Genomic DNA, 25,311 nt, shown 5'->3' with positions numbered 1-25,311 from the left:
GGTCTGTAACTCTGAGAGTGTACAAATGGAACCAAGTGGACCCTACAGGTGTGTAACTCTGAGAGTGTACAAATGGAACCAAATGGACTGTTTTATAACTTTTAACTCTGATACTGTACAAATGGAATCAAATGGGACTGTTATGGGTCCATTTGGTTTTACTGTCAGAGTTATGGGGGTCCTTGAAATTAAAAAGGTTGAGAACCTGTATGCAATGGCGTATGTCTTGTAAAAAGAGAGACCAGCCTATTCTCCAAACCATCATATGTTATGCTTTGCTAGGTTGTACAAAATAATATTGGGTCAGTGTAATTTGCAGGAGTCACCGCGCGCACAGCTGCCTTGTCTGTGTTGACATGACATGGGCTTGCAGGACAGAACTTTTATTTGTGACAGACACATAGTTGCTTTGCAGACAATACAATCTGCTTCTCATTGGTCAGTCACAAAGCTAAGAAAACAATGTGAGAGAAAAGGTAAGGACTGGAAAGCGCTGTCTTTGTCTATCTGTGTTCCTACGTGAAGACGTGTGTGCTCTGTCTCTCTCTCGCTCTCTTCTCTCTCCTCCCTCTCTGGGGTGTGTGTGTGTGTGTGTGTGGGGGGGGGGGAGTAGTTGCGCTGCCTTCGACAGTGCTATACTTCTCCAGCAGCGGTGCAGAACCGAGAGAGTGACACATTGTTGTGGATGTAAACGGCGCAAGTTGTAGCTGTGAAGTAGTTTGGATTGTGTAGTCGCAGCGGTGCTACAAAGTGAATGTTACAATTCGCACGGTGATATTGTAAGTCGCAAATGCGAGTACGTAGTGGCACTGGCGAGCCCTGTGTAGTGTAGTGCCATTGTCGCGGCATCGCGAGGCGATCCAAATCCCCCCCCCCCCGCGCACGCACGCACACACACACTGTACGTAGCTGTTTGTTGTTGCAGCGCGCGCGTGTGCGTGTAGTGTTGTTGTTGGTATCCATATATGCGCCTGGGTTTGTCCCGCTTGTACCACGCCAGGTGTCGACGCGGTCGTGTTAGCATTATGGTAAGTGTCCAAGTTAGAATCAGAGTGTGCGCTGTGTAGTTGTTCTTCTTCTAGTAAACAGAAGCCGTGTGTGTGTCACACCAAAAGTGGTGACCTATAGAATCCTGTACATAGAAGCATCACGCAATCGTCTCCCTCCCTGTGTGGGTCACGTGGTGGGCTGTGAGCCAATGGGAGAGGGAATGTAGTGTTGCCAGGTCCGCGTATTGTAAGCGAGTGGTAGTGTGTGTAAGTAGCGTGTTGAATGGCATTTTTTCTGTGGTTGTTTTCATAGACGTGGCAACAAATTAGGCGGGGGTGTCGGTGCTTGTGGCGTGTTTGTGTTTATTATTGATATTGATATTGTTTGCGAGTGTGGACGGGAGCCGGCTTTAGTGGCAGTGCGATGACAATTTTTACGCGGCTGGTGTCGAGTGTGGCCGTGCGGCGCGACATGAGGAGATAGGGAACCAACGACGCGGAGGGTAAGTGTGTGACGTGTTAGTGTGTTGTTGCAGTGTGTGTTGCAGCGTGTTGCAGCGTGTCAGTGACGTAGTAGCTGGTGCCTTTTGTTCCTGTGCGTGCTTTTGGGCACATGTTTTCAATTGTATATAAGGATGAAAGCACTCTTCATTAATTTGATTTCAAGTGGGGCAGAAATAGTATCAACAGTAATCAACTCCATTGGGAAAATATGATTATACAAATTCGTTGCTAGGACAACACTGGCCTCCATTAGAAAAGGGAGGGAGAAGAGAAACATTTTGAGAAACATTTTGACAATACGTAAGTAAACAATCATCGGGCCATTTGGAGACTGGCCCAACAACAACATTCAGCACTCAGGGTACAGTGGTTTGCAGGAGAAACTTCATATTATTTCTATACTTACTCCACTTTTCCACAATGATACACACTGACTTACACATGCACATGACAGCCTAAGGGCCAGTTCGGTCTTTTGTGACTGGAATATCAAAAGCGGCTGCCATTGTTGATTCCCGCCAAGTTGTTAACATGCAGCAGCAGTACTTTTTATGTGTCAAATGCTGACATCGGTCTCTCCTGGACCTCTTCAGGTAGGCACAGTTCAAAGCGCTGCTGTGTGTCCTGGTCCCTGAGACGCCTTTGATCAAGCAGTTGTCATGGAGATGGCCACTGGTGCTTCTAGATTCACTTTGATTGGATCAGAGCCTTTTTCAACCGGGGAACCAACACATGGTGGCCAGTCAGTGTACACACACACGCACACACATACGCACGCGCACACAAACAAACACACACGCGCGCGCGCACACACGCACGCACGCACGCACGCACGCACGCACGCACGCACGCACGCACGCACGCACGCACGCACTCACACACACACACACACACACACACACACATACTGTATACACACGCACAGCAGTGAGGCACAAGTGCATTTATTCACAGAATATTTATCCATGCTTTGAAGGCTATATACTAGGGCATGAATGGTCCCACAAATTCCTGTGATATTTATGTCAACTACACAACACAGCACAAATAAATCTAAATAATGCACATACGCAGTCACACATATGCACTGATATGCACACACACACACACACACACACACACACACACACACACACACACACACACACACACACACACACACACACACACACACACACACACACACACACACACACACACACACACACACACACACACACACATCGATGCATGTTAACGCTAGGCCCTAGGGGGTCTTTTCAAGGCTGTGTGTGTCTGAGAGTGTTATGGCTTACTTACTGCTCCAAGTGGTAATTTTTAATATCATTTCACGGTGTGAGGAGCGGCTGACCTCCACACAAAAGGGCCAAGCATGCGTGAGTGAACATCATCATTTGCATAATAAGACTCTCCGTGAAAGGAGGAAGTGGAGGTGGAGGAAAGGTAGAAAAACCGAGAGAAAATGGTGAAACAGAGATGGATGGAATGAGGTGGGGTTACCGTATGTGTACCAAACATTACAGTGTGTAAGTGGTAAATGAATACTGGACAATGCAAGCACACACTGTATACAGTATGTGTGTGTGCACACACGCACGCACGCACGCACGCACTCACGCACGCACGCACGCACGCACGCACGCACGCACGCACGCACGCACGCACACACACACACACACACACACACACACACACACACTGCGCACGCAGATATAATAATAATAATAATAATAAAACTTTATTTGTATAGCACCTTTCATGACATGAAATGCAGCTCAAAGTGCTTTACACAAAAAAGAAAAGAAAAGCAGGGCATAAACAATACAGTGAGGACATGAATATTTTTTTTTTAAAAAGACAGATAAATCAATTAAAAGCAAGGGTGTAAAAGTGGGTCTTGAGCTGAGCTTTAAAAATGTCTACAGAGGCTGCCTGTCGAAGGTACAGTGGGAGTTTGTTCCACGCCGTCGGCCCGTAGAAGCTGCTTCCCCGTATTTTTTAGTTGCCATTTTTTTAGGCAAAGCGAGCAGGCCAGCAGTGGAAGACCTTAGGGGGCGGTTTGGGACATATTTCGGCAGGCAGTCATGTAGGTAGGAAGGTGCGAGACCATTGAGAGCTTTATAAACAAGTAAAAGAATTTTAAAATCAATCCTAAAAACAACCGGAAGCCAGTGCAATGAGGCCAAGACTGGAGTAATATGTTCTCTCATCTTAGTTCTAGTTATAGGCCTATGCAACTTCATCCTTTTGTTATTCCAATGACAGCAAAGGTCCCATCCTGCCACTCAATCACATGTCTAGTATCCAGGGATCTCAACACCATTCTGTGAGATGGTTCTTATTAATCCCTCGACCTCCGGTCCCACCACTCTCCCTTCACCCCTCCAAGGGAGGGGGGGTGTAAGAGAGGGACATAAGTATATGCTTCAGAGGGAGACGACGACCTCATTAACGCTGGAGGAACGAGGATTACCACACAGTAAAATCCTCAGTGATACAGACATTTAACTCTGAGAGTGTGAACATTGACCTGTAAAGGATTTCGCTGTGAAGGTGGGAGATATCCGCAAGGTGACGCACTGACGCCTGTCGAATTAGCATTATAAGCACACCAGCGGACTGCTCTGTGCGTGTGTGGGTGGTGCTGGTGGGTGGTGGGTGGGGGTTATTTGAGAGGCTTGTGAGCTGAGGGCACTTAATGAGATGCCAAGCCGCCAAAGTTGGGCATGCAAGGCGCAGCTGAGTCTCATTACTGTCAACAGCGCTTTGTCTTTGGAGAGGTGGTGGTGATTTCACCCTCTAGGACGGACCCCCCGCCCCACCCACCGCTCTTTATCACTCTGCGCTGACAAATCCGTTCCCTTGTGTTCTTCATCCTCTCCTTCAATGCTCTGTGCAACCGCCGTCCTTCCATCGACTGCCTGCCAGCGCCTACTGAGTTCCACGCTTCCTTCCTCAGATTGAACTAGCAGGGGCGGGGGATATCATTTCAGCGCTAGCTATATTTAGCTAAGGATGAGGATATCTGCAGACTGCATATGCCAGGGATGTCAAATCCCCTTTCTGACACAAGGATCAGATCAAAGTCATCCATGGCTAAAGTACAAAAATAAAAAGAGCAGAAAAGAGCCTGTCATGTCACTGCTGGTGATCTCTGTGCCAAAGGAAGGAGTATAGGGACTACTGAAGCCAGAGACAGATCAAATGTGACCTATAGGGAGCAAGTTGACTGGGGAAGAGGGATTTTGGAGGTAAGTAAAACATGGGCCAGACATCACGTTGCCCCTGCATGGCTTCCCTGTTCTCTGTGACCTCAACTCCCTCCAGTAGTATGGGAATTATTTTTAGGTTGATGATGTAATTTATTCCAAAGTCGGGCATTAATTCCCACTCCTTGCATTGTGAGCATTGCGATCATATCACAATGGCCTCATGTGATGAACGTTTAGTATAGTGGCAACTGGTGAATTAAAGCAAGGTGCAAGTCTAATGTTAGCATATCTGATGTACGTACCCATGGTTCTATGTTCCCCGCTTACATGATACCCCTATCCATAAACCTAACCCTAAACCCTAAGCCTAACCCTATACCATAAGGAAAGTTGGGAACTTAAACGGCTCCATTTTCGTCACCGCTAAACCCCTTATCCCTAAACTTCTTTTCCTATTTTTCCTATTTTGCTAAACATTTTTGAATAGTTAAAATGGCCAAGCTCACACCGTGTCAATGTAGATTGGCTAGTTGAACTATTCAAAATGTTTTTCAAAATATAAAAAAAAAGAAAAAAGGCAAAGACGTTTAGGGATAAGGGGTTTAGCGGTGACGAAAATGGAGCCCTTAGAACCCAGGGAACATCGGGACAACCCCTGACAGGTGACCAAGAATAATTTCAAACTTTAATGACTTTTAGCATCCCCTTGGCCATGATGTGCTTTTTCTGTGATTATACTGATCACACATCACAGCTCATGGCTTTACGGCTTTCTTCATAAATGTCATGAATGGTCCTGGTCCTGTCTCATGTCTCTTGTTTTCTTGATGGCAACCTTAGAGCATATAAATAAAGAGCATCCTTTCTGTTCCAGTTCCAGACAGTGTGCTGGTCCTCCTGGTTGTCCCACGCATCTGCCACCAACCTCTGAGGTGTTCATCGGCCTTCTCTTAAAACCTTAGATCATACAATTTATTGAACTTTATTATGCTTTTAGGAAAGAAAATGTCCTTGGGAAAGCAGCTGGCTGACAGCTGGTCATTTTTTGTGCATGTGCATGTGCATGTGCGTGTGCATGTGCGTGTGTATGTGTGTGTGTGTGTGTGTGTGTGTGGGGGGGTTATTAACAGCTTCCATTGGCTTAAGAGGACAGCTGAGACAGATACAGCAGAGCAGATACAGTTCCATGACAGCCATAAAGGAAGTTGACCCACTCCTCCACTTCCCTGATAAATGTGCCTCATTCAGGAAGGTTGTCCTCAGGAGTACACTAGACTCCTGCATTTGAAATGAGATGGCACGATGCCAGCATGCAGCACACAATGACTTATGTAGAGTACAAAGAGGAGTTCCTTCAGAGAAAATGTGCCAATTGAAGGAAATTATCCTACAAAGCATATCCATTAAAGAAGATTTAATGTTGTGATATGAATTGTTTTGTATAGTTGCAATGTATCTACATACATCATGAATACAACTCCATTAAACATCTTCAAAAGAAGCATTCCAGTGACGTCATTGTGAACAAGTATTAAAGACATTTGAATGTTCAGTAAATCTGAGTGTGGTGGGTGGGGTCAATATTGCTGTGTGTAGTGTACTGTACATTGCTTGCTCATTGATGTATTGGTAATGCATCATTGATGCACTGATGCATTATTGATGGATCCATTATGATTGTCAGTGGAATTATAGAATTACACTTTCCTTTTTCTGTGAATCAGTGTTTTATATTAAAGCAGCTAGCTATAACATGAATTTTAAAACAGTTTTTAATATTTAATATCATATTGTTTATGTCCCTCAAACTTATTTCTAATGGTTTGAGCCTCAATCACCACTCTGATATAACCATGCTTCTGAAGCTGTTTTAGCTGCAGTTTTAGCTGCAGTACCACAAAGTCCTGAGGTGGTGGGGGTGCTGATATTCAACTTATTTAATATTTGAGTCATTATAATACTGATGCTAGACAAACACAGGCTTGTTATTTCCATTCCATGCCAGCAACAATAGCGGACATTGTAAACAAAGTGGAAATTCAAATTTGGAACTGAAGACTGAAGAGAGGGAGGAATTATACAAAGTAGGGTGACATTGATGACATCACAAATACGACCAAATCAGTTGAGCTGTTCCTGAAAGCAATTTCCATAAAAGCCCCTATATGATGAGAATTCCTGATTGTTCAAAATTGCATATTTGTGGGGATAGAACATACACAGGGGAGCTAAATATTTTTTGAAAAAGTTGTAAAGTTATAGGTCCTTTAATGTAAAATTACATGATCTTTCTCAAAGATGGACATTTTATATTTATGAACCTTGAATCTAACCCCTGAAATAAATAACACCTTTAATCACCAGGCTAAATGTAATCCGCCTAAATGATCATCTCTAAAAGCAGTGTTGCCATGCAATGTAGGCCATTTTCACTGTACCATGTCCTGTGGCGGGGGAACTTGCCAAGGAGCTCCTTAGCAGACATCACGTCGCCGAGGATGATGGGATAGAAGTCGGCATAAGAAGGCTCCTCGTCACTGTGGCATCGGGACAGCATGGCAGGAACACAACAAGGACACACTACATTAATAGAGAGTCATAGAAGTCAGCTTAATTGGCAATTGTGAAATAAATCTCTAGAGCGTTAGGCTACTCTTCCCCCAAAATGGGCTGGCGAATGGATTGTGTAATGAATATTGCTATGTCTGTCATGTCTCAAGTCTGTCACAGTTTATTTTTTTATTCATCATTTAATTTGACAATCACCATGCAGCCCATATATTCTCCTCAGCCTCATACTCAGGTGACAGCTGTTCTGCTGTTCCTCATAATACCAGTAGGGGGGGATGGTGCACAAACACAACACATGAAGGCCCACTGCTACAGTGTGTAGGCAAACCTATAATATATGCATGCATTATTGTCTCCACCAGGCCGAAGGCATGGGGAGAGAGTATGTTTTGCACTCCGTCCGTGTGTGTGTGTGTCCGTCCGTGTGTGTGTCCGTCCGTCCGTCCTTCCGTCCGTCTGTTACCAGCTAATCTCCGGCACCGTTAACCTGGTCGATGCCAAACTTTGCACACACACTCCCTGGATGCCAACGATGAACCTCTGCCCCGCATTTTCCAGAACGGCCTGTTATAGCGCCACCATGAGGCAGCTTTTCACATTTTTTACCTAAAACTGCACCGATCTGCGTGAAACGTTGCATGCACACTCCCTAGAGGCCAAGGACAAATCTTTGACCTGCATTTTCCGCATCTGCCTTTTATAGCGCCACCAGGAGGCCGACTTTTGTAAAACACATTTTTTTATATTACTCCTCCAGATTCTGTCCGAAAATCTCACAAATCGTTACACAGTATCTCTATGGTCATGTGCTCAAGTCGGATCTGTCCGATATTTCAGATTCCATCCTAATTTGCTATAATTGGCTTTCACAGTTTGCAAGATTGCCCCGTTTTGAACAAAAGCCTCAAATCATGAACGCAGCATGCAATTTACGTGAAGTCTTTCACACATTTTCTTACTAGGCTGAGGAATATATCCCACCCTTTTCACATTGGCCTGTTATAGCGCCACCAACAGGTTGATTTTTGCAAAACACATTTTGGGAACAAAATGCCTCAAGTCATCCAATTGCCATCAAAGGCAAACATGTTACTCCTAAACATTTTGCCAAACATCTCACACAGTCCTATCCTGCTGGTGGAGACCTGTGCCCAGAAGGGCACTTTTTCTAGTTGCATTTATTCTAGCACTTTGTTTAAAATCCTTATCTTATCTACAGATAGAAAACGGCTTCAATGGATATCTTCCGTCTTCTGGTTACGGTTTACAACAACAGTAAAAGAGATTCATAATAATGCCAAGATCTATGGAAGGCAGACCCTCTTGGAAACATGCTGTCAGCATTGTTTGTCACAGTGTCTCCGAGCCATAGAAGCCCACAGGCTTATATTAATGGGTTACCACAGGGTAGAAGGACATACTTTACTTGCAGCACTGTCTGTCACAGCTCAATTTGTCACACATGCTCTCTAGCATTGTCCTTTGATCTAGCACAGGAAATTGCGTTGTCGAGATTTGGCTGTATAGTCACTCCGGCACCGCGGCTGGAGTGATAAGAATTCCAGATTGAGATGCAGAATGAATGGAAATCACTGCTGCAGGGGCCTTCCACAGAGTGATCTGGTTGGATCACATGCATGCTCATGTTGTCAAATTGAAATTGAAATGAGCAATGTCTGAAACACCACTTCTGAATGTTCTACCAAGAGACATGGCTGTATGACATGGTTATCTGGTTGCATATACAGTAGGCTCCTGAGCTCCTCCCACAAGGATGGTTAATTGGGTAAGGTAATGTAAAGGACCAGGAAGGCTGCAGACATCATGGGATGCCAGTGCTGACCTGCTTTTCTCTCAACTGCAAACTCATCTGATAAGCATTGAGCAGCTTCCCTCTGCTCTCCGCTATGGTCCCCACACACACACACACACACACACACACACACACACACACACACACACACACACACACACACACACACACACACACACACACACACACACACACACACACACACACACACACACACACACGCACAGGACTCACCTACACTACAGTAACCTCTGCTCATTATGCTAGTATGGGATGGCTCAGGGTAGAGGACAAAGTACATCAACATGCAATGAGCCTGGTTTTCAAGATACTCAAGGGACCAGTGCCCATGTCAAACCTGTCAAACTACTGAGAACACCAGAGCTCCACCGATCTCTGCAATTTGACCCCCCACTGTTTTTCTGTAAATATACTTTTTACTGCTAGTATTGATGATTTCTTGTATAGTATTGTATGTCTTTATAGGTTTTGATTATTTGAATACATATAGGACCACAATGGAAACACTAGTTTACTGTAAATCGCTCTGGATTAAGAGCGTCTGCTAAATGCCTACATTGTAAACTGTAAACTGTAAAGAAGCCCTCAGGCCTGTAGATCGCATTTTATATAGACTTAGATAGCATTTTTATGTAGACATAGCACTACATAGTATAGTTTCATTATATAGATATCCCACTGTTACGTTCTTAGCTTACGTATGCGTCATGATAACTACGTACTTGTTTTAGTTTTTTGTATATGATGTATTGCCATACTTTTGTGTTCTTGCTTAATGTAAAGTCACTAAATGCCTAAATTGTAAATTGTAACCAAACCACTACACACTATAAAAGTATTCTAAAACAAAAGCTCTATAGTTATTTCATTAGCATGCGACTACTTTAAGTATCATAACCAGCACAGATAAGCAAACAGATCTACTGTACACATGGATACCCCCCACTTACAGCATAAGCATACTTAAAGCATGAGCTGTGCTTTTCTATGTGTGCCTCTAATAACAGACATGGGGGTATTTGTTGTCAAGGTCATCCCATCCCAGACAATAAAGTTCGGAGGCATCTCGTAACAGGAGACATGCTATCTTCTGTTCCACTTTTACCCAAGAGACTATTGTACTCACGTCACATACTGTATTGGCTTTAATAGGAAGACTAATTATAGTTGTATTATGAGGAGGATATTTTAAAATCTTTTGGCATTGTGCTGCATGCTACATAAGGTTTCGTCGGACTCTGTACAGAAAAATAATCTAGAAAACTTCCAGGCACCATCTGCACGCTGTAATTGATTTTTGTAATCGATTTCTAACCAGGTGTGTGTGTGTGTGTGTGTGTGTGTGTGTGTGTGTGTGTGTGTGTGTGTGTGTGTGTGTGTGTGTGTGTGTGTGTGTGTGTGTGTGTGTGTGTGGGTGGGAGCACTTCCAGGTGCCGTTGCTCCCTATAATAACATCTAGCCTCAGGCATACCGTTTCAACATGCCACCTAACAAATAACAATGCAAATAGACGCCACTTCTCGTTTCTTTTGTTTATAAGCTGGGGAATTTCCCCATTTCATGGCACTCAAAGAACAACTTCTGCTTTTCCCTGTGTACACACTCATACAGGCTGTTTTTGTTTCTCATCGCCCGTGTTTTGGTTCCTCGACTGTTCTCTTGCACGTACACCGGGGGGGTCCAGGTTGGTGAATAATGTAGCACAAACTAAGCTTGGGGCCTGGCTATGTAACACAGGCTAACAGTCTGTTCACAGAACACACACGCACGCACGCACGCACGCACGCACGCACGCACGCACGCACGCACACACACACACACACACACACACACACACACACACACACACACACACACACACACACACACACACACACACATGCACGTATGCACACACACACTTGTGTGTTAAAGTGAGGATGTTATAAACACTAAACTTCCTCAAGGCCAAAGACAAAAAAAAACAATAACAGAACCTTTAGCAGTGTCACTATCAGTGGCATTTATGATGTAGTATTGAAGTGTCATTTTATTTCTGCCTCTTGGCCAGTTCCCACTTGTAGACGCAGTCTCAATGCGTTTTTACTGGTTAAATAAAGGTTAAAAAATATATATCTCCAACATCCACACAGTTATGAAATGTGCGATGGAGGTGGAGGTTTTGCAGAAGTGAAACACATTTTTACCTCATTAGTGATGCTTCTTAAACCTACCACGATGCCAATGTGCTTCACCAACTAACATGGAGATAAATGTGAGTTTCTGCCATCCAACACATGACCTCTAAGTTCAGAACATTTCTATTTATTTTCTTACAGCAGAGAGATTGAAAGTATTTGAATAATGCACGGCAGAAATGGTCCCCTAAAAATGATATTGGAAACCTTGTCTTGATATTGCCTGTGCAGGCTCGGTACTGAGCGACATTAGATCTCATTAGCATGTAGTGTGGACTGGAATTAACCACTTTCAATGCTGGCATTCCTATTTTGGGAAAACATACAAAAAAATAGCACATCCACCAGCAACACATAACATCGCATTCTGAGATTGCAGATCAGCTATCTTTGCAATTATTAGAATTTTGTAAAAAGTACACTTTTTAAAGTACATTTTTGAAAGTGGTTAAGGGCATTATAGGGTGCTTTCTGCCCCTCCTTTCTTTCTCTTTCTGCAAAGTTCCACTAGAGTTTTTGGGTAAATAAGGATAATAACGAGATCATTAGTTGGCCCGAAAGGAAAAAGTGATGGTATAGTACAGAACAGTGATTCCCAGCCTGTGGGCCGTGGCCAGCTCACTATTAATTTCCCCTTGCTAGTACAGTACATCTGCTCCCTATAGTCTTCCATTGAGAAATGTAGACTGGTTTCGGGTAGGACACATATAGGCCTACTGCTGTGTGTGTGTGTGTGTGTGTGTGTGTGTGTGTGTGTGTGTGTGTGTGTGTGTGTGTGTGTGTGTGTGTGTGTGTTGTGTTGTGTTTATCTTCGGCAGCCTAGGACACGTACACAGTTTGGTTGTAAGAGGCTTCAAACAACTTTGGATGCCAAAAAAAGCAGCCAAAAGGCTCGCGAAATTCTGTGCAATCTCTTCCAGTATCGGTAGCCGCCAAATATGGCGAAGACGCTGTTACTTGTACCCCTGAAGGGTGTGTGGGTATTTGTCCGGGATTTGCTGATTGCACTCTGTACAGCACCTTGTAAATATTTGTGTCCTTGTATTGTATCTCTTATGTGGACATAAATAAATGATTAAAATGTGTGTGTGTGTGTGTGTGTGTGTGTGTGTGTGTGTGTGTGTGTGTGTGTGTGTGTGTGTGTGTGTGTGTGTGTGTGTGTGTGTGTGTGTGTGTGTGCGTGTTACAGTGCCGTACGTACATGCATGCGTGTGCGTTCTACCTCCAGTGTTCCAGGGTGATACCCACCACAGCTTTGACGGCTCATTGAGCTCAGAAAAAAGGCTATTGTATTTGTACATATTTTCAACTGACAACATTTTGTCGAGCAACATGCTGCGTGTTTCTATTTACAATGCCCTTGAATTCCAGCAAACCAAAAAATATCCATCACAACTACAACCCATCAGCCAAGCTATTCTGTCAACAGCACACAGTAAAATCTTCAGTGTACAAAGTGTGTACAAATGGTGCATTTCAATTTGGTTTAGTTTACTCTTTAAGTTAAATTAAGTAAGTAATTTCACTGCACAAAAGAAGGTCCTCATCCTTGCCAAACCACTTGAGTTATAATGTGTACCTGATGCAGCTTAGAAATGACATTTATTTATAGTATTTAAATAAATATTATTGTAACTTCTATCTATGTACATTATACAAATGAAATCTTTTGTGAATTTAAAAAAAGTGGGTATACTGGTACATTTTTACACTTAAATTAACAGTGCTTATAAGCTTAACCGCACATGCAGAGGAATCCGTTTTAGCCAGTGGTACATTCAAATCCCACCATAACTCTGTAAAGTCATTTTTCAGTAGTTTAACAGAGGTTAGAGAAAAGGTATTGTGGTCCCAGATCAGCTGAGAATATCTGGGACGGAGAATGGAAATGAGTAATGTTCTACCTTTCCTCAACAACCACCAAGGTGCCCTTGACCGATGCACTTAACATCCGCTACTGCCTTTCCTAACCTGTGTTTGTACTGGGTAGCTCCCAGGTGTAAATTCTGTATAAGCATATGAAAGTATATAAGAGCACGGCATTAAGGTGTAAGTGATACTGTATTTGTCGAGTTTGTACAATAACAGGGGTCTCCCCAAATTATCAGGTCGGGATACCATTTTATCAAATCGTAAGAGGTGGTTGGTTGTAGTGTATTCTTCAAGTTTATATTCCAAGCTTGGTTGGTTGTAGTGTATTCTTCAAGTTTATATTCCAAGCTTGGTTGGTTGTAGTGTATTCTTCAAGTTTATATTCCAAGCTTGGTTGGTTGTAGTGTATTCTTCAAGTTTATATTCCAAGCTTGGTTGGTTGTAGTGTATTCTTCAAGTTTATATTCCAAGCTTGGTTGGTTGTAGTGTATTCTTCAAGTTTATATTCCAAGCTTGGTTGGTTGTAGTGTATTCTTCAAGTTTATATTCCAAGCTTGGTTGGTTGTAGTGTATTCTTCAAGTTTATATTCCAAGCTTGGTTGGTTGTAGTGTAGTGTAAATTGTACAATATAAATTGGAGATAGAAATGCCATTAAATGAGGGTCCATAGATTAATGCATGTCAAACGGGGGGTCCTTGAAATTAAATGGGTTGAGAATCACTGCTAGAGCCGTAAAGATCTCTTATGGGGGTCCCTGGCGTATATTTTCAAATGGGGGTCCGTGGGGTAATTGACATGTGGGGTCTGTAAAGTCATTTTTCAGTAGTTTAACAGAGGTTAGAGAAAAGGTATTGTGGTCCCAGATCAGCTGAGAATATCTGGGACGGAGAATGGAAATGAGTAATGTTCTACCTTTCCTCAACAACCACCAAGGTGCCCTTGACCGATGCACTTAACATCCGCTACTGCCTTTCCTAACCTGTGTTTGTACTGGGTAGCTCCCAGGTGTAAATTCTGTATAAGCATATGAAAGTATATAAGAGCACGGCATTAAGGTGTAAGTGATACTGTATTTGTCGAGTTTGTACAATAACAGGGGTCTCCCCAAATTATCAGGTCGGGATACCATTTTATCAAATCGTAAGAGGTGGTTGGTTGTAGTGTATTCTTCAAGTTTATATTCCAAGCTTGGTTGGTTGTAGTGTATTCTTCAAGTTTATATTCCAAGCTTGGTTGGTTGTAGTGTATTCTTCAAGTTTATATTCCAAGCTTGGTTGGTTGTAGTGTATTCTTCAAGTTTATATTCCAAGCTTGGTTGGTTGTAGTGTATTCTTCAAGTTTATATTCCAAGCTTGGTTGGTTGTAGTGTATTCTTCAAGTTTATATTCCAAGCTTGGTTGGTTGTAGTGTATTCTTCAAGTTTATATTCCAAGCTTGGTTGGTTGTAGTGTATTCTTCAAGTTTATATTCCAAGCTTGGTTGGTTGTAGTGTAGTGTAAATTGTACAATATAAATTGGAGATAGAAATGCCATTAAATGAGGGTCCATAGATTAATGCATGTCAAACGGGGGGTCCTTGAAATTAAATGGGTTGAGAATCACTGCTAGAGCCGTAAAGATCTCTTATGGGGGTCCCTGGCGTATATTTTCAAATGGGGGTCCGTGGGGTAATTGACATGTGGGGTCCGTGGGGTAATTGACATGTGGGGTCCGTGGGGTAATTGACATGTGGGGTCCGTGGGGTAATTGACATGTCCTTCACATGAAAAACGTTGGGAACCACTGACTTACAGCACCTTTTAAAGAGCACGCGGGTATAAGGAAAAAGGACAGCTAAAGGAAACTGCTACATCATACAAGTGCTTGATGGTGCGCAGTGGTCTTTGTACCTGGAAGTGAAGGTCCTCTTCTTGATGTGGGAGGACAGTTCCATGCTGTGAGACATCTGGGACGTCTGCTCCTCCTGCTCCCGTCGTATCGCGGTCCTGGTGTCCATGGTGACCCCTCCGACTGGCACCTGCGGGTGGGAGGGATATCTGCACGTGAGGATGGAGCCATCCGGAGGGGGAAGACGGGGGCAGGGCGAGGAGGAGACAGCTGTCCTGGCATGCAAGTTGTGATGGCCACACTGGATATGTAAAACACTAAAGGCAGCACGGCTATGGCAGGGGATCACAGTAGTACTATTCAATGACACTCTTTACAGGAGCACGATATTGTTGTACGTTCAGTTAATAAACTGACAAACCGAAAGAGGACGGAGAGTGCAGCTACTTTATTTTCAGGATTCAGTAGACAGCTTTGCACGCCTACTATTAAGTGCAGTGACTGCAGTCCCTCCAGGTGGTAAACGAATGACCGTGGTCACTACTTATTGCTGTGGTGTAGAATTTGCTAATGAGTCACCCCGGCTTCAATCCTTTGGGAATAGTACACGAGCAGAATGGGTGTGCTAAGTGTATGCAAAATGTTAATGGCACCATTTAGCTGGCTGATAGATTAGTTCTACAAAGGGCCGGGCACCATAATCGTCTCACATCTGGAAGCATCTGGGGACTGGGGACCAGTGTCTGAAGTCCATTTAGAGAACTAGTATGGGATGCCATTAACAATAACCGGCTCTGAATCACCTCCTGCAACAATGAAGCTTTCCAATGATTCTTATGTGAGACCCAAGGTCAACCATGCAGTCCTTTAGCATGGGAACGCCACACAGCTAAAGGCAGGGTTTGATTGTTGTACTGTATGTACTTGGAGAAATATGCTGCCTTATATGTTCACTGTTTAAAAAACATTTGATCAAATGCTTAAGATGATCCATAACTTTGTGATACATGACATGTTAAATTAAATACACACAAATTTGCGTTTCTCATATGAGTGCTGTCATTTCATTGAAATGCACCTCAAGTCACAGTGTGTTCTTTTCATTGGCATGCTACTAGACAGGTGTGTGGCTGCGGAGGAATTCAAGGTGGGTTCCTTCCCAGACTTAAATGAATCAGCCTTTTTGTAGGCTGTTGAGCCAGTAATAATTCATCAGATTGGGTCTGCCGTGCTGCTGCCTGCACCCTACCACCATTAATCATCAGGCCACTCCGGAGAGTGGAATGCAACCAACAGAATCGGGTCGCGGTTGAGCGTTCACTCACTCCTATAGTAACCACCTGCGTTATCATCATAAGCAACTATAATGTGTTGCTTCTCATCTCCCTACATTATGCCAGTTTCTCTGATGAAGAAATACCAATAAGTAACATAGTAATATTATAATGCATTGGGCCTTTCTAGTTCTCCGTTCTAGTATCTTTTCTTTGCTTCTACGAGAAGGTATATTACAACTGATTAGTCTCTGCTGGTGGATCCGGATCCTATAGGACCCTGTTGACATGGTTGGTGGTCTAGCAAGGTTAATTATTTTCTCCACACAGTTTACAGTTTCAAGCCTCTCTAGTTTCTAAAGACTAAGGACCTCTGCATCCAACTAGCAGACAACAAACAAAACACACAAAGGAACGTGCAGGAAATTATGTTATTCTGTTCGTCGAAAGGAGGAAGCACTGTCTGAACACAATGGGAGCTCGTTTCGTGTCGTCCCGGGAGAGTAATTAAAAGATACATCCATCAGAAGGCGAGACCATTAAGAAGTACAACTAGCTGGAGAAGCTACTGGATAGACTCTCAAGAGAATCAACAGACAGAAAAAGCCTCTGATAACACAAAGATAGGGCAAATAATTTAGCGGCTCTGTGAAGTCACGTGTAAAGGAATAGCTAGCGTGTGATTGGCTAATCCGTTGGGTTTAGCGTTATAATTGTACCTTCCATTATCAAGCACTGCGTGCGGTGTGTTAGTAAATTGTCCTAATTGACAGAAGGCAGACAGCCATGATTACACCAGGAATAGACGTATATATCAAGACTAGCATATTCCACTCACGTCCATCTTTGAAGAAATGGTCTGTCCAAGGCACCTAAGGATTTGTAGGATGGATAGTCTGTCTGTCTGTCTGTCTGTCTGTCTGTCTGTCTGTCTGTCTGTCTGTCTGTCTGTCTGTCTGTCTGTCTGTCTGTCTGTCTGTCTGTCTGTCTGTCTGTCTGTCTGTCTGTCTGTCTGTCTGTCTGTCTGTCTGTCTGTCTGTCTGTCTGTCTGTCTGTCTGTCTGTCTGTCTGTCTGTCCTTTCTCTTTGTCTCTTCACCAATCTGTCTCAACGTACTGCCCTCTCTGCCTTGTTGCGTCTCTATCTCACAGCCTCTCCCTGTGTCTCTCTGACAAAGCAGAGCAGGGGTGACCCTGGACACAAAGTGTCCTTCAGTGCCAGAATATGGACAACACAATGCTGTCTCGTTCTTAAGGTGGTAAATATAGACCAATGACACCTCCCTTGTATATACCCATAACCTCCAACCACACATGCACGCACGCACGCACACACGTTGCACATTGCCCTCACACAAAAATACATAGAAATGTGAACACAAGCACACTCGTGCGCGCATGCACGTACGCGCACGCACGCACGCACGCACGCACGCACGCGCGCACGCACGCACGCACACACACACACACACACACACACACACACACGCACGCACGCACACACACACACATACACACACGCACACACGCACACACAAATGATCAAGGCCAGCCAGCTAGATTGACTATTAGAGGCAGCTCTACAGAAGTGCCACTAAAGGACGGGACAATAGGCTGAAACCATGTGACCTGCAGCAGCTGAAAGGAACATCTGGAAGCACCACAAGGGAACCACTGGTCATGGTACTGTAGCGCTGCTAAATAATCTGCCGTCACAGAAAGGAAATACAGATAGTACATACTGTATATGTCCCTCAACACTGGTCCATTCGGGTTCAAAGGAGACAAAATTACTGCCTGGGACGATATGACAAGCATGAGAAAGAGAGATGTGATGGAAGCTGTGGGGGTGGGGGGTAAGAGGGGGGCTGGCTCAGAGAAAGAAAGAGAGAGGCTAAGTGAGTAAAGGTTTTTTTTTTGCAGAAGGGGGAACAAGACAAGCAGGAGAGGGAAGAAGAGACAGAGAGTGGGTTCAAAGGTGTTAGAGAGAGGAGCCAGGAGGAGGCAAGAAGCAGAAATGAAACAGAAAGAGAAATGAGAGAGACATTGAAGGTGGACGAGATTGTCAGGGAGAGAGACACAAAGGTACAGGGTGGTTGTGCCAGAGAAAAGAAAAACATACAGTCGGCAGAGCGCATATAGGCGAGCTGTACAAGAAGAACTGTACAAGAAGGCACCACCACAGCCACAAACTGTTCAAATCCCTACAACGTGCAAAGAGGCCTATCAAGGACAACACCATGAGGTTCAAAAACGATGGAGCTTGCACGAAAAAACAAATTTCACCCACTGTTTTACACCTGTAAACATTGTGATGTGACAATAAAGTTGATTCTAGGGTTGATGAAACGGAGAGAGAGAGAGATGGAGACAGAGGGAAATCAGAAAGGGTAAAGACGGCAAGGGAAGAGGAAGACGGCAAGGAAATGGAATGAGAGAGGCGGTCGATGGGTCGAGGAGTCAAGGACACAGTGACTGGCTTGCTGTATGAGAAACCCATAACGGACTGAATCAAAGCCTTTATTCTCAGCCTGGCCTTGAACACCAAACCAACGAACGCCACCACCAATAAAAGGGAGAAGGATGACCACGGCAGCATCTGAGATTCACACCCGTCTGCATGTCTTCTCTACTTCCATCTTTCATTCCGCTGTCCCATGTGGTTCTTATGTCTTCTCTTCTTGATGTGCCTCTTTTGTATTCCCCCCACCTCGTCTCTCTTTCCACCTCGTTCTCCTCCTCCATATCCTTTTACAGTGATCTTTGATTAGTCCCTGCATGGAACTTGTGCACTGTTCTGTCTCATTAAACAGGGAGCTCAGTCAGCTTGACTTCATTAAGGTTGTGGTTATCACATCATGTGTGCGCGCGCGCGTGCGTGCGCGTGTGCGTGCGCGTGCGCGTGCGTGCGTGTGTGAATGCATGCCTGTGTGTATTCATTCTGTGTGAATGCCTCTATGACTTTGTCTTTGTCAAGCTTTCTCTCCTGGCAAATGAAACCTTGATTCTTCTGCAGAAGAACCATGATGAAAAGAATATCAATATCTCTCTCTCACCATGTTGGGTGTGTATGTGTACGTGTATGGGAATATTTGAAAAGGTGTGTGTGTGTGTGTGTGTGTGTGTGTGTGTGTGTGTGCGTGCGTGCGTGCGTGCGTGCGTGCGTGCGTGCGTGCGTGCGTGCGTGCGTGCGTGCGTGCGTGCGTGCGTGCGTGCGTGCGTGCCTGTCATCTGTGTAGCGTTGACTGATGTGGCCTAACAGCACACAGGGGTGGGGGAGCATGCCATTGCAAGGCCATGGCATTGTATGGAAGGGGGCATTGTATCGAGGCGGTGGGGGTTATTAATAAGTCTTTAGTTGCCACACCTGCCTCTGGAATATCAGCACACAATACAAGCGGGCCTCCGTATATCAGCAATGACAGTCTAACCAAGAATAACTGCTGCACAGAGGCAGCTGAGGGCCATCTTTATTAGTTCCTGTACAATGGAACACTCGGCTCCCCTTACAGTCATCAGGAGCCATCAGGCTCCCCTCAGCCTCACTGGGGAGCGTAATGCTGCTGCCAGATGAAAACATTGTAACTGAAATGAATTTGGATGACTGAGTTTGCTTCTTCAACTGAAGAATTACACGGCCCACTACAGGTTGAGCAGGTGTTGAGACAATCGGGGTTATGACGCGTCATACCAGGTTTTCACTCAGCCTCCAAAATGGCTACCACACTCCACCCTGACGGCAACAATCACTGTAACAGCAAACTCTATATTCAACCCTATATACCCCCATTGACACCAGAACAGACCTGCATAATACAGTATCGGATTATACCAAAGTCTGTGGGACAAGCCATCATCTCCTGTACAGGTGTACACGCTGTTTAATCAAGGACCCATGAAGAGCTCATTAGAATGCGATGAGAGGATGTGGGTGGGGGTATGACATGTAATTGAATGTTGAATCCATGAGGCACATTTTGTTCTTGTTTCTTATGGGTCACAAGTAAATATCACCCCTCACATACTGTATGTATGAGTCAAGCTCAGTATGGATATAAAGGTGCAATAACAACATCTAGATCTCAGCTTTTAAGACATGATGACCTGATTAATACTGTGGTAGATTAGCTCAAGTGTGGCTTAAAAATATATAATTAATGACTGCTTTTAATGCGTTTAATCAGTGCTGATGAAGGGAACATACGCATGCATGGAACAGCTTACAACTGTAAGCACCACAAGGGAACCACTGGTCATGGTACTGTATAGCGCTGCAAAATAATCTGCTGTCACAAAGGAAATACAGATAGTATATATATGAGCCTCCCTTAACACTGCCCCATTCAAAGGAGGGTTCAAAGGAGACACAATTACTGCCTGGAACGACATGGCAAGCATGATAAAGATAGATGTGATGGAAGGTGTGGGGGGAGGGGTCTGGCTAAGTGAAACATGCACGCGCGCACGCGCACGCACACGCACACGCACACGCACACGCACACACACACACACACACACACACACACACACACACACACACACACACATACACACACACACACACACACACTACAGGCTTGACAACTCATCCTTTTGGTGCGAGGTTCTTTAAGCCCCTGTCTCACATTCTCATCCTCCCCAAGGATATATCCCAAGCTACAGTGAAGCCTCCCTGATCAACACTGTTATCTGCTCCTTTCACCTAGCAAAAACTATTATTATAAACTATTATGACCCATATGTGCCACTGTGGGAACAACGATCGGATTGGAAATTGCCAATAGAACTCGCAGGAACATGCAATATTCTTTGCCTCTCAAGAAGAGTGTGCTGTTGTTAATAGTGTTTCGTCCATTTCCACAACTGCCCATTCACAACACCCAGTTCTCTCAAAATAAAAGTTCATCTGTTCATACATGAAGTAGAATATGGCATTTTGTTGAGTGCCAGACTGCATCTGTAACATGCATGTTTATTTTATATTAATGCCGTTACATTATAGAAAATAACAGCTGGTGCCTCGATCACCCTCTTCTACGTTGTCTTCACCACTATTGAAATGCCTGTCCCCATGACCGTCCCCTTTGAATATATATATATATATATATAGCCGGGGTGAGAGACAGAGACACCATTCTGCCACACTTTTTTTGTTATAAAGAATGTAAACATACATGCATACGTATGTTAAATGTATATAACTGCCTTCTGTCATTTATCTTTACATTCCCAAAACATGGCATATTTTGAACATAGTTCGAATGGTGATCATGATTAATTAATTTTTAAGCTGTGATTAATCTGATTACATTTTTTAATCGTTTGACAGCCCTGTAGTGTATGTGTGTGTGTATATCGCCGTCTGAGGACGACCTAGACATCCCCCTGCTCATGAGAATAGACCACACCCAGCTTTGGAAGTCCCTTTATGGGCACATTTTAATTGTCTTACCACTATCTCACCAGAGTAAATGAGGAACAGCCACAGAGGATCTCTTTGGAGCTATATCAAACTGGGAGATCGGAGTAGAAGTTCATTAGTGGTGATCCATGCATATATTTCAAAGCAACCGGTTAAATCTGTCCACCTTATCAGAAAAGCTAAGGAGGAAACAGGAAACAGGGGGTGGGGGCTGCCATGATAGGCTATATGACAAGAGACCCATATTTAATAATTCCCCCTTGGTGAGTTTTCTCAGTATCATCAAGCGTGTTCTGATAGGGGTGTAATTGCTTCAAATTATTATTTTATTCCCTCACTGAACGCACTCTTTCCAGGCTGCAATTTTGCTTTGAGTGTGTAATAATGTTAAATCTCTTTACAGGGTTTTAAAATCTCAAACATTATGTTCCATGCAGACATTTGTAACCAATAGCCTAACCAAAACTAACACATTTCTGGATCTTCACAAAGACAAGTCACTTTAGATGGGTGTTACATTCCTACACCAAAAATGACCACTGTAGCAACAACTAGGCCTACAACTCCCAGGGTGCCTCAGAACACAGACAGGTGTAGGTGTTTGAGGCATCTAATTGAAACAGAGCTGGTAGACTATACATGGGAGACATAACTCTATTGAGCAATTTGAGCAAACAAACAGTACAGAGAGAGACAGAGGGATGAGGGCTGGATGGACCCAACGAAGGAAAGTGAAGGATTTTGTTAAGTAGCAGTTTGGACATTATATTCTCCATTTGGGATATTTTTTGTTTCTTTTTGTTCCATCCATCCATCCAACTTCAACCGCTTATCCGTAGTCGGGTCGCGGGGGCAGCAGCTCCACCAGAGAGCTCCATCCATGTTTCTTTTTGTTGCATTTGCAAATTGCCTCAGGTTGGCCTATTGGCTACTTGAGTTATTAACCTGTGGCTAAAATAAACCTTGTTTAATTTGTTCTGCACTGCCTCACACTAACCCGCTCTCATGACATTACAACATATATATTAAAAAAGACATTTATTTCAGGTAACATTGTAGTTTTTAATCACTGCAAGAAAACTTGTTGCACATGCAACAAGTTGCATGTGCAACATGCTTCTTATGAAAAAATAAAGGGAGGCTCTGCACACAAAACTACAAATCTGTGTATAAAATCTGATTTTATTAAGATGGCAACCTTTCGGTTGTTAAACCTTCTTTAGGCATAAAGGTCCATATATGCTTCTTGAAACAATGATTTGTTGCTCGCCTATGCCTGCTGAGGCTGAGAATCTGAAACACCTTTAGAGTGCTGGTGTGATTGAAATACCAATGGTGCAGAGGACCTGGGTTATCCAAACGCCTGTGCTCCATTCACAGTTCTATCATGCCTGCAACATTGGCCATTGTGTCTTCTGAAGGCTGGGCAGAAGGGAAAGAGAAAAGGGCAAGCATTCTCATGGCAGAGAGCGAAGCACCTGTCAACAGTGTAGGCCAGGTGAAGTCTGTTTCAAGCTCCTGGACAGCTGTCTGAAGAACGAACAGATACTAGAAGAAGATAAAGCCAGAGGAATAATACAACATGGTATCCTACCTGTCTGCTAGACAGTCTCGTGAATTGGCTTCCTCTTCTCCTCCCAATTGTCTCTCTCCTATCTCCCATGGTGTCAGAATGAAGTGTCATGTGTTAGTCGCTGGGCCTTTCTTCCACTCCTGTTTTCTTCTCTTGACCAGGTGCTGTTGGTTGGTGCAGTTTGATTCACATTACATTTTTGGGAGTCTCTCTCTCTCCTCCCTACTTTGACTCCTCAGAGATAGGAGACATTGATCCTGTATAACCACGTCGCTCAGTAAAGTTAACTGATATTCAACTCAGCTGTTTGCGGGTGCATTGTCAGTTCCGCCTTGTTTTGTCTTCCTTTGCGTTGTCCCCCCCCTGCTGCCTTTCTCATCTCTTTCAAAAATGTGTTTTTAGTTCAAATCTGAATATTCTAATGAAGGACAGCAGTCCCTAATCCATATTGAAAAGCTGTGTGTGTGTGTGTGTGTGTGTGTGTGTGCGTGCGTGCGTGCGTGCATGCGTGCGTGCGTGCGTGCGTGCCTGTGTGCCTGCGTGCGTGCGTGTGTGTGACTGTGTGCGTGCGTGCGTGCGCTGGCTGCATGTGTATGAAATTATGCTATAGGATATTGCAATAACTAATCCATACAAGTAAAAATGCAGACGACATAGGGGGCACAGTAACCCAAAGCTTAAATCCCTATATTCTGCAGATTCACAGGATTGATATGATATTAAAGTCTTTATTTTGATCTATCTTTTGGTGCAAGAGTTCCAACCGGATAAATACAAAACAGTTCTCTCCTAAGAAGTAGAGAGTCAATATCTCTCCCTCTACGGTGGCCTTTAACAGCCTCAATGGCATTGTCTCTGAGAGTGGATCAACTGAAAGTGTATATAATTGTGTTACTCTCTCTCATATCTCGATTTGAAGTGGCCTAGTTTTTTTTATAGCCTAATGACTTTGTTTACATTTAGATCATTTGAATGCCATAGGCCTAATGTGTTTTCTTTTTAATATTTGTTTTCTGTGTAAACTATGGGATGCTATATCTGTGTGCTTTTTACATCCTTGTATGGAATGGTTATTGCAATGCGTATTTCCATTTGATTTCCATTCATTCATTCAACCTTTATTTTCTTTGCGATACATTTAAGGCAGAGCCCTCATTTTCAATGATGCCAAGATTACAAAAGCATTAAACAGTGTAATATATTAAAAATAAGAACATGCAGGATAAAACGAGTTGAAAACAATAATAAGGAGATCTTAAAACAGTGACAATTTAAAACAACAAAATTAGCAAGCACGTTTTTAAATTGCCCCAGTGTGATCATGGAGTTCATTTTAAAATGCATTGTAATTGAGTCGGCGTTAAAACCGAAGGATGTTTTACCTAGCTCGGAGTTGGCCTTGGGGACCAATAATGGGATGTGTTCTCCTGGGAACGTGTTTGATGAATGTAAGTATTTGGCTTTAACAGTGATGAAATATATGATGGTGATTTATTTAACAGTTTTATAAATGTAGATCTCGTCTCATGGAGAGAGATGGCCAACCAACTTTGGTGTATAATGTGCAACAATGGGTATTATGGGTCACCTTTGATGAACCTTAGAGCAAAGTGGTAGATGGCATCTAGGGGCTTAAGGGTGGTAGCAGCAGCATGTCTATATGATGTCCTCCTATAGTTGTCATCCTCCGGATGATACAAATGATTTTCAATTAAGCTAAAATGGAAATGCATTTTATATAAATGGGTTTTATTGTCATGACTATGACTATGATTCTGTCATCTCTCTTCCTTTACATAAGTAGTTCTTACATCTTACCATGGTAGTCTTCTGACAACGAGATGACCAAATGCTGCTTAATGTAAGTGCAAGGCAAAAGACAGAAATGTAACCTTTTGTTCAAAATGGGTTGACAACTAGTTAACCAACATGGTACAGTTTGGAAAGCAATCTATAAGTGTGTTTGCCGCTGGAATGTTCTTATCCGCCCATGTGTATCTTTACAAAGAATAATCTATTGATTCTATGATTCTGATTGTGTAACATGTTGTTCGTCA

General features: G+C 43.5%; 1 protein-coding gene across 2 annotated transcripts in view; it reads right to left on the bottom strand.

The window, feature by feature from the left end:
- myom3 (myomesin 3) overlaps nucleotides 1–17,421 on the bottom strand; it is a 70,183-nt gene extending 52,762 nt beyond the window's left edge. Inside the window, exons 1-3 of one of the 2 annotated variants that reach the window (XM_079503432.1) lie at nucleotides 17,377–17,421; nucleotides 15,050–15,177; nucleotides 7,144–7,242 (exon numbers count right to left, since the gene is read on the bottom strand). In XM_079503432.1, the coding sequence (XP_079359558.1) occupies nucleotides 7,144–7,242; nucleotides 15,050–15,156 (206 nt within the window). In that variant the 5' untranslated portion in view covers nucleotides 15,157–15,177; nucleotides 17,377–17,421. Of the gene's footprint in view, nucleotides 1–7,143; nucleotides 7,243–15,049; nucleotides 15,178–17,099 lie in introns of both variants that reach the window. The other variant, XM_079503431.1, reaches the window with a different exon arrangement.
- Nucleotides 17,422–25,311: the final 7,890 nt, after the last annotated feature.

This window comes from Electrona antarctica (assembly GCF_951216825.1).
Source record: "Electrona antarctica genome assembly, chromosome: 6".
NCBI lineage: Eukaryota > Metazoa > Chordata > Actinopteri > Myctophiformes > Myctophidae > Electrona > Electrona antarctica.
This window is presented reverse-complemented; position numbering and strand designations above follow the sequence as displayed.